The sequence below is a fragment of the Lycium barbarum genome, chromosome 5 (assembly GCF_019175385.1).
Source record: "Lycium barbarum isolate Lr01 chromosome 5, ASM1917538v2, whole genome shotgun sequence".
Classification (NCBI taxonomy): domain Eukaryota; kingdom Viridiplantae; phylum Streptophyta; class Magnoliopsida; order Solanales; family Solanaceae; genus Lycium; species Lycium barbarum.
Window position 1 is genome coordinate 751,750 of NC_083341.1, and position 10,767 is coordinate 762,516.

The 10,767-nt window shown below is 35.3% G+C and overlaps 1 protein-coding gene across 1 annotated transcript; it reads left to right on the forward strand.

Moving 5' to 3' along the window:
* Positions 1-303: 303 nt before the first annotated feature.
* Positions 304-7,202, forward strand: LOC132640019 (dolichyl-diphosphooligosaccharide--protein glycosyltransferase subunit 1B). Its single transcript, XM_060356424.1, has 9 exons — positions 304-491; positions 3,031-3,075; positions 3,461-4,092; positions 4,597-4,744; positions 4,866-5,045; positions 5,162-5,230; positions 5,789-5,878; positions 6,516-6,670; positions 6,768-7,202. Exons 1-8 carry the CDS (start codon positions 369-371, stop codon positions 6,648-6,650), a joined length of 1,422 nt encoding a protein of 473 aa, XP_060212407.1. The 5' UTR covers positions 304-368; the 3' UTR covers positions 6,651-6,670; positions 6,768-7,202.
* Positions 7,203-10,767: the final 3,565 nt, after the last annotated feature.

Genomic DNA, 10,767 nt, shown 5'->3' on the forward strand with positions numbered 1-10,767 from the left:
AAAAAAAAAAATCCAAGACAGAATTTTGTAGCAAAGTTAGGCCTGCAGGCAGAATTTTGCATGCTTCAGATAGAAATTGAAACTCTAGAAATTCTGCCTTGCGAATCCAAACCGATTTTTTTTTATTGAGCTAGGATTTGAACCCAGAACCTCAGGACATAATTAAAGACCACCAACTTGAGGGACAAAAATTAAAGACCACCGAAAAGAAGGCCAATCCGCGCAAAAGAATGATATGTTGGCCCAAGGACAATAAAGCCCAAAGTCCACAACGCACTGTTGAATTTTCAGATGTATGAATCAGTTAAAGAGAAGACTGACTTAAGAGACTGAAGAGAGTTTACCATTTTTTCCTCTCAAAATCAACAATGGAAGCTATGGCGATCCTTCGATTAGCCCTAATTTTCTCTATATTGACTTCACTTTCATTACTCGCTGGATCTTCACCGTCGATCTCACCGGAGTTACAGATCGTCACCGCCGAACGCCGCGTAAGCTCAGTTTCACCTTAATCTTATTTCAATTTTAAAATTGCATTTTTAGTCCCTTATTATTCGCATATTCTAATTCTAGTCCTTATGATATATCTAATGTACATTTTTGATCTCTAACTTGTGAATAATCACAGTTTCCTCAAGTATTAACTGTTTTACCATTTAATTATCCATGTGTTAATACGTATTAGATTTGTAATGTGTAAGCTCTGTTTCACCTTAATCTAATTTCAATTTCATTTTTAATAGCACTTTTAGTCCCTGATTTATTGGTAAATTCTAATTCTAGTCCTTATAATATCTTAATGTACATTTTTGATCTCTAACTTGTGAATAATCACAGTTTCCTCAAGTATTAACTGTTTTACCATTTAATTACTCATGTGTTATACGTATTAGATTTGTAATGTCACCGCCGAACGCATCTCAGTCTTTCAATTTTATTGGTCCCTTATTTATTGATAAATTCTAATTTAGTCCTCATTTAGCACATTTAACCTTCAATTACTTGAAATGTGCATTTTTGAGCTCGTAGGTTGTGAATAATCACGACAAAAGTAATCATGAAAAAAAATCTAATCAAAAACCAAAAAAGTTAGAGGTGATGCTTAAGCTCTCACGTTCAACTTCAATTTTAATAGCCCTTTTCGTCCCTTGTTTATTTGTAAATTCTAATTCTAGTCCTCATTTAGCACATTTAACCATCAATTACTTGAAATGTGCATTTTTGAGCTCGTAGGTTGTGAATAATCACGACAAAAGTAATTATGAAAGAAAAATCTAATCAAAAACCAAAAGTTAGAGTTGATGCTTAAGCTCTCAGTTTCAACTTCAATTTTAATAGCACTTTTGGTCCCTTGTTTATTTGTAAATTCTAATTTTAGTCCTCATTAAGCATGTTTAACCTTCAATTACTTGAAATGTGCATTTTTTGAGCTCGTAGCTTGTGAATAATCACGACAAAAGTAATTATGAAAGAAAAATCTAATCAAAAACCAAAAGTTAGAGTTGAGCTTAAGCTCTCATTTTCAACTTCAATTTTAATAGCACTTTTGGTCCCTTGTTTATTTGTAAATTCTAATTTTAGTCCTCATTAAGCATGTTTAACCTTCAATTACCTGAAATGTGCATTTTTGAGCTCGTAGCTTGTGAATAATCACGACAAAAGTAATCATGAAAGAAAGTCTAATCAAAAACCAAAAAAGTTAGAGGTGATGCTTAAGCTCTCACGTTCAGCTTAAACTTTCAGTTTCAATTTTAATTCATATCTCCTGTTTGGCAGTTTTCCGACTTCAATTTTTCTTCTTCTTTTTTTTTTTCTCTCGCATCATTGATTAAGGGGTTTTTTTTTTTTTTTGGTTATGTTTTGTTACGTTATTTTGCTGAGAATTTCTGGCTATAATTAGATTTTAAGTGTATGAGTTTTCTGCTGAAGAAATGTTGTTTTGTTACCCACAAATTGTAAAACCCGAAAGGAAAATATATTTGGAACACATTTTACTTAACAAATATATCAGCTTCTACTGCATTTTTTCATCTCAACTTTTAAGCTCAGTTTCACCTTAATCTTTCAATTTCAATTCATCTCTCCTGTTTAGTAATATTCCGACTAGTATTTATCTCTCGCATCATTGATTAAGGTTTGTTTTTATATAATGTCTTGTTATGTTTGTTCTGATTTTAGATTTCTACTCTGAAGTATATGAGTTTTCTGATCAATTTTATGATTGATATAGTGGAAGATGTTTTTCTTATGTAAAAATACTTTTGCTGGAGAAATGCTGTTTGGGGACATAAAAATTGTAAATTTCAATGGGAAAATATATTCGGAAGTCATTTTTCCTTATAAATATCTCAACTTTCGCTGCATATTGCTTATTTAACCTATGCGTAGACATTTTTGTGGACATTGATACTAAAAATGTATAAAGGAAACGATATCCATATAATTTCAACTAACATTCAGACCTATTTGCGAAGCTCTGATACTCAAAGTTACCAGTATAAAAAAAAAAAAAAAAATTTATCAACAGAACATTGTCCTCATAATGTACATTCTAATTTGTAGCTAGTTACTTTTATCCCACCGAACTCTGGAAACGGATCCTAAAAGTTGTCAATAAAAAACATTTTGCTCCGTAAAAGCTTTCTAAAGATGCAAAATGGAAAGGTATTATATTCTAGATCATTATTTGAATACAAAGATAGTAGTAACTTTTTTCTATTTCTAGAAGTTTGCTTGTGCATAGAGTTGCAGCCCGATGCTTGCAACTTAACCCTGCACCCGATGGTGCAGACTTCAAATCTCACCAAGAGCTTTCTCTCTTATTCCTTTCTCTTCCACAAGTAAAAACACAGAGAAGAATTTAAAGAAAATTCTTTGCTTGTGTTCTCTTTCATTCTCATGTCTTTAGACAACATTTTATTGGTAGTCAGAAGAAGCTCCTCACTTTTGCAGCTACGCTAGTAAGAACTTCATTTCTGTTTGCATTCACTATGATTTCGACTACTAACTGGTTGTATCGAATTGCTGCAGATTGACTTGACATCACACATTGTGAAGGTTTTCTTGACATTGAAGGTATTGATCTGAGTTTACTACTTTAACTGGACCTTTTGTGGAGTTTTACTTCTTTTATTTTAATGTGCTGATCACCTTCTATATATAACTTGACGTTCATCCATTAACTTTCCTTAGAAAAATCTCACCCGTAAAGTGAGGATCCATAAACTGAACATGTTTCTGTGAATTTGGTTAAATCTGGATTTTGAAGTTGGAAATATTTCAATAGTATAAAAGCAGAACTAGTGAAATTTCAATATTAAAATATTGTTACACCAAGAGTCCTTGGAAATGTTGCGGCAATACTTACTGGTCTATTACCATAAACCTGTGAAGAAGCATTCATTTTAAGACTTTTCCTTACAATAATAAAGTTGGATGTTTGATTGTTTGGCAATTTCAGGTTGAAAATATTGGTGAATCTCCTGCTTCAGAAGTCCTTCTTTCCTTCTCTCCCGCAGAAGCTGATCGTCTGGCATTGGTAAAAGCAGCAGCTGTTGCTGGCAAGAAGAAAAAGAAGTCTTATTTGCCACTTGAGGTGAAGCCAACTGACCTGCCTGATGGACCAAATGGGACTAAGTATTATTTAATACATTTGCTTAAACCATTGGGTAAAAGTGAAGCCATCTCGCTAGAAATTCTTTATATATTCACACATTCTCTTGAGCCTTTCCCAGCAGAAATAAGCCAGTCAGAGTCTCAATTAGTTTATTACCGTGACAGTGCAAAAATTTTGTCACCGTATCTTATTAAACAACAAGCAACGATTATAAAAACACCAACTAGCAGGGTTGAGTCATTCACAAGAGTTGTGCCTACAGATCGTGCAAACACAGAACTAAGATATGGGCCATATGAGGAGCAACCTCCATATACATATTCACCTGTAATTGTCCATTTTGAAAACAATAATGCATTTGCTGTGGTTAAGGAGCTTGTGCGCGAAATTGAAATCTCCCACTGGGGCAGCATACAGGTCACCGAGCATTACGAATTGGTACATGCGGGTGCTCGGCATAAAGGTGTTTTCTCAAGGTCAGTTTGCCGTTAAATATATCAGCGATATCTTGCAACATTTCCAGCTTCTTCTTTTTTTTGTATATGTTAGGTTGAATATTCTTTGATATTGGATAGTTCATATTCCCAAATTAAATTTGAAAATTGAAGAGCCACTAGATAGTGTCAACTTATTTCTCAACCGGAATAATCAGACTCAGTTTATAACGCTGGTATTTAAAAAGAAATTGAGTAAAGATTTTATACATTGAAATAAATTCTGGTAAAGGAAAGGTCTTCCTTTTGTTGATTCACTAAGATGTAAGGACAATAAAAGACAGTAACATAAACATACACCTAATAGAAATAATCAACATTCTGTCCTGGTTAGCTTTCTGAGCAAATGATTTCTGGAATTAGAATCACCATCTTTAGCGGTTTGAGTTAACTGAAGTCTAGAAGCTTGTTTGTCGTTGTTACCATTTGTAAGTGCATATACGTTTCGTGTATTAGTTGCTTCAAATCTTTTGGTGCTTCTGGCAGGGTTGAATATCAGTCTAGGCCCTCACACAGTGGTGCTTCCTCATTCAAGCATCTTCTTGCAGAATTACCACCAAGGGTCCATTCTGTCTACTACAGGGATAACATAGGGAACATATCGTCCTCTCGCTTACGCACAAATTTTAAGAAGGTATCAGTCCTATTCCTTCCATATATCTTTGAGACACTCCTTATTGTCTTAATTTTCTCTTCGGTGTCAAGGTTATAAAGCACTCTTTTGATTTTATGATTTCCATGAATTTCCTTTGTAGTCAGAGCTGTTAATAGAACCACGATATCCATTATTTGGAGGCTGGAAATCTACTTTTGTCATTGGATATGGGGTTCCACTAGAGGACTTCCTTTTTGAGGCAGCTGATGGCACACGTTACCTGAATTACAGTTTTGGATGTCCTCTTGTAGAGACGGTTGTTGAAAAGTTGACTGTCAAGGTGGGCGCTCCTTGTTGAGTTAAATTGGTTAACTGTTTAATTGGTATTTGTTGCCTCGGTTCTCTGAATTCTTTGTTGCAACATGAAAGTAATGGGGCAAGGATATTAAATTTCAGGTTGTGTTGCCAGAAGGATCAAAGAACCCATCCGCTGTTGTTCCTTTTCCTGTGGAAGAACGGGCTGAGGTAACTCTCCCGTGACTTAACAGATTGTATTTCTCGTATAAGTAAAACTTCGCTATTTGTTTATATGTTAAAAATTATCATAACCTATACCTCTAGTCCCTGTAGAAATATCTGCTAACCAACTTTGATAGTATCATGTGAAACTCTGAGAAAGAATAATAGAGGCTCAAAGGAGTCAGGCCTGTGATGAACGAGAGAAACATATTTTTTGTTATCCTTTCTGTCTTACTTTCCATCCAAAACCATAAAGAGGAAAGAAGATGGCTTTCTCTTACTTTCTTCTTCACCTCTATTCTATTTTTCCTTTCTTTTTCTTCTACCCTTAGTTTCCCGTTGACGGTTAATGTCCAAGTGACGCAAGTTGTTGAGGTAAAAGGGGCTTACATTTTTCATCAATTTTTTTTTTTTATCTAGTAAAATAAAATTATATTAAAAGGGGCTTACATGTGCTTTTCTTTCTTTATTTTCTTAATTGTCAGGTTATACTTGATTACTGCCAACTTAGATAAGTATACTTGAGTTAGACAAGTTAAACTAAGTGCTTTTTGATTTTTTCAGAGAAAATACTCATATCTTGATGTTGTGGGAAGGACAGTGGTGGTCCTGGAGAAAGCCAATGTAGTTCCTGAGCACAATTCTCCTTTCCAGGTGATCTTGCTGACTTTTATATTCTGTTTTACTTTATCTTATCATCTTTGGAAAAGGAAGCAATCTCTGGGATTGGTTAATGAAGACGCACCTTGTACCTTCAGGGTATGCTGGCTATGAAAAAAATAGGAGTAAAATTGGCTTCATAAAATAGAACAAGATAATGTTTGTTATCTCGACCAGTCTTTGCATACTAAGCCTGCAAGAACAGTTCTTCTGTGCGAGAACCCTTTTGGCCATAGGCTTTAATCTTTCTCGTAATTTGTAAATTATATGGAGAGTTGGATACAGGTTAGTCAAATATTAGATTAAAGTCAACAGACATTGTGCTTCCTTAAATCTACTTTAGTGTTTATGAAAAAGCTCTATCTCTTAGAAGTGAAGCCCTTTAAAGCTTGCAATATCTTTGAAGGAACACTTCAGTGTCACCTATCCAAAAAGAAAAGAGGGAAACAACAAGTATTGTTACACTACTAAGACACCAACCAAATGAAGCCGTCAATGTCTTGACTACGAGTGTTATCCGGATTCAGCTTTTATTTTGCTTTAGCTGTTAGTGCTTCCATTTTGTTGTATTAATATCACTTCATGGTTGATCATGAACTAAGCCAAATCCCTAACAAAACTCTCTGTGCAGGTCTATTACCAATTCAGCCCCATTTACATGCTTGCAGAGCCATTGATGTTGACTTCTGTCTTCTTCCTTTTCTTTATGGCTTGTGTGACTTATCTACATTTAGACCTTTCAATTAGCAAGATCAAGGAAACATGAGTTTTTGGCACTCTTGAGAGGTACTTTCCCTAAGCTTAAATAATTATATTCTTCAGTTCATTATTTGTCAAACCATACTGATAAATTCCTCCTTTCTTTCTTTTCTAAATTACGTAGAACTTTTGACTGAGATTAAATATTAGTAGAAGCAGCCGGAACTTCCAGTCAAACAAAAGGTAGAAGAGACATTGTATTGTAGCCAAATGCATTGGATTTTGAGAACATCTATTGTTGTTTACCTTAGAAGACATGTCTTCTTGCAACTGTATTGGTCTTGCATCTGAGAGAGGATATACAGAGAACTGCTTACTGTCTAATATATACAGATTTGGCGATCAAATGTCTCCCCTCTTTGTACCTTTTGGGTAGCAAATTGAGCTAAATGCACATTGAGCACTAAAATATAGAAACATTGCGTACTTTACAATTCTCAATTTCTCATGGACTTATCTTTCTTGGGGTGCCATGACAAGGGTGGGGTTAAGATGCAGCGGGTTATCTGAAAGTGTATTAAGTCGATTGAATGCTAGATAATTTATTTTGTTTTTGCCATTTGGTCATATCATTGCTCAATTGTGATTTGTCATTTTGGGATTGAACTATAGTATGAATCAGCAAAGACTCACCCTTGGATATAACTTTAGTTGCAAAAGCAATCAACTCAGTAGCTGGATAAAGAAAATATGCTTTTTTCGAAAATAAAAATGTGCATATAGACACGAGAATATATATCTGGACATTATCCGATACGTTTATAAATTCTAATCAAGGATCTTCTTGTTTAATCATTTTAGAATAGGCAAAGTAGAATCTAAATCCTTGTCCACTATCAAATGGAAACATATCACTATTGTTATATTGTTTTTGGAGGAATTCAAATGGTGTAGTTAATGCTTAGGAAAGAACAATCTTTTTAGCATGAGTACTCTGTAAGTGCAGTATAAGGATTAAACTCAACGTAGTTCGCTATGTGAGTTAAGCCACTAATTTCTTCAGCTCTAAATAAAATTGACATAATAAATCATCTAAAAGTACCACAACTAATCAACTATATGTATTTTGTTAAACTTCTGTATTGGTGTACAACAACAACATGCCCAATGTAAATTCACAAGTAGTGTCTGGGAAGAGTAGAGTGTTAGCAGACTTTACCCCTACCTCATGGAGGTAGAGAGACTGTTTCCAAAAGATTCTCAGGTCAAGTGTAGCAAATAGTTATGAAAAAGGAAAACTTATGTATTGATGTTCTTCCTATTAATGCTTATCAGAGGGTCTCAACTCCTATCAGATTATTTCTTTGAGGAATCAGGGAAGCGAGGAAAAAAGGAATCATGTGAATTGAACTTGCGTTTACTGTTGAAAGATTCTCAACGAAATCTCTAAATTACAAGTTTTGCAAGCTTAGTACAGACTACAGAGCTAGAGATCCTGGCCCTGTCTCTCTGTTGTTTCACTTTACAAGGTAGGGTTATCGGGGCCAACCTAATATGAGAAGTACAAGTTCGGCAAAATTCAATAATTTTGATTCAAATGTGGTATATTTATTGATTTATTGTGGAATTTATTGAATAAGTATATGTCACGACCCAACCCCGTGGGCCGCGACCAGTGCCCGAGCTGGGCACCTATACATACCCGATACCCCAAATTAGCATATTAACAGAATAATAATATAATAATAATATTAGTGGTCGCTACAGAACTTAGCAGAAAAGCAGACTTGGCACACATAGGCCGATAAGGCCATCACAGAACAGAATATCCCAAACATATGTACAGAACCCACACAGTTGTATCCACAGACCTCTACAGAACATATCATAATCATAAGACGGGACAAGGCCCCGTCATACCCTGAACAAAGTACATATCCAAATAGCAGTGACAGACTGTACCAAAAGATGGGCTCTGTAGAAGAGAGCGCCCCAAATAGCAGAAATAGGATCCTAAACGTGTGGATCAGCGAACCTGTCGTCAGTACCTGCGCGGCATGAAAACGCAGCCCCCGAAGAAAGGGGGTCAGTACGAAATATGTACTGAATATGTAAAGCGGAATCACAGAAGTCAAATCATAATGGTTACAGAAAATGAGTACAGAATCCAGAGTGTCAAATGCATATTTCCAAAACAGACAGAATGCGTACAGAAACATATGTCATATCATATCATATCCGGTCCCTGACACGGGACTTGGCAGACAGAATGTGGCCACCCTCCCGACGCTGGTGCCACTATACAGAGGAATCAGAAAAAGGGGCGTGGCCCCGTATCATATAATGTCATATCAAAATGGCCATACAGATCAGATCAGAATAGGCGGACATGGCACATCATACTCCACAGACCCATGTACGCGTATACCTGCCCCCTCACATCGGGACGCGGCGAACAATGCAGAGAATTACGCTTGACAACATATCCTGGCCCGGGCTCAGTGTGGGAAACATTGGGACATCCACGAGTGGAGTAGTGAGAGACTAATGCAATTTAAAAATATAATAAATGTTTTCAAAGACTCGATGAAGCGTATCGAAGACAAACAAATCCAATGGGGTCGGACGGAATCATAATAAATGTATTTCGGATATCATAATAAATTACAGAAGTATAACTTTCCCGAAGTCATTCCGAGTGTCAAAATAATTTATAATATTTAACAGAATATTTAAAATAATATTCGTTAAGCGATTAGTAGGGTAATTAAAACATTTCTTTCAAAAATCGCTTAAAAAGGAAGCTTTAACACATTAGGGGCAAAACCGTAAATAGCGGGCCCGCCTTGGGACAAACAAGGCGGCGGGCTCAAATTGTGCCCTCTAAGCATATAGTATCACCTAAAAAGGTTATACAAACATTCTATGATTTTCTGAATAATTTAGAGCAAAATTGCATAATTTCAGAAAAAGCGTATCAAAATGGTTCAATTCTACTAAAGGAAAAACTGAAATTTTGTCTTGCGGATTCCGAGGGCCAAGAGGTCCTTCGAGGCCCGGATCCGACCCTAACACACTAGGGGCATGCCAAGGGAAGAATTGGGGTTGCTTTACATACCTTTCGCGCTCCTTAAGCCTTTCCAAACTCACTTCCCGTTTCGTCGAAAAACTGCAATTGGTCAAGTTTACCAATTGTGAATTATTAATGCCATTATTTCAACTTTAAGCATATTTGGCTACCGAAATTTCGGCAGCACTTCCCCTATACATATGACACCCCGAGAATTCAACTCGGCTATAAATCATCAACAACAACCCAAACGACAACAACAATATCAACAATGAACATTAAAAACACAAATATCCTTCAACTAGTCATTTTTCTCACAAGTTGACATAATCTTCAATTTAACCCAACTTTCAACTAAGATCAATAATTTCATATTCAACAACCATCATGATCATCACCATATAGTTCTAGAAACATTTCATATCGTTTTCCTTAAGATATACACTCGATATACATGATATACAATCTTCTGCCAAAATCATAACTTATGCAAAACATCAAATCTTTGGCATACAACTTCATAACAAGTTTCCAACTTCCAAATTCATCAACCATAATCATAATTCACATCTTAACAACTTCATTTCCATAATATCACAAAATTATTCTAAAGTGACATAATCATCTACATTCCAACTTCAACCAAAATTCATTCAACTTTCATTCCCAATATAATTTCCATCATAACCACAACTAGAATGCAACATAAAATTCAACTCATATATGTATACAACATATATACACCCATGGCTACATATATATATACATACCCACTTTGCAAACTTCCTTATTTCCATAATTTCTACTCATTTCCACATACCATAACATAAACAAACCTTCATAACATAAGAAAAAGGAATTGATTCTTACCTTTTTCTACAAACTTCTTCACTTGAACAAGTTGTCAACTTGAAGAAATAAGTGCTCCTTCTTCCAAAACAATTACACCAAGTTGTAGAGGACACTTAATTTAGTAGGAATTCAACAAGAAAATAATTTTAGAGGCAAGATTTTGAGGGGTGATTTTTCTATGGCCAAACCCGAAATGCCCTCTTTTTGTTCTTGTTTTTCTCTTGTTTTTCCTCCTATTCTTTCTCTTGAAAGTTCTATGGAA

Excerpts from the sequence above, each read along its gene's own strand:
- LOC132640019 (XM_060356424.1), top strand. The coding sequence starts at position 369 with ATGGAAGCTATGGCGATCCTTCGATTAGCCCTAATTTTCTCTATATTG. Across the intron at positions 492-3,030 it reads TCGTCACCGCCGAACGCCGC|ATTGACTTGACATCACACAT; the intron begins GTAAGCTCAGTT and ends GAATTGCTGCAG. Across the intron at positions 3,076-3,460 it reads AGGTTTTCTTGACATTGAAG|GTTGAAAATATTGGTGAATC; the intron begins GTATTGATCTGA and ends TGGCAATTTCAG.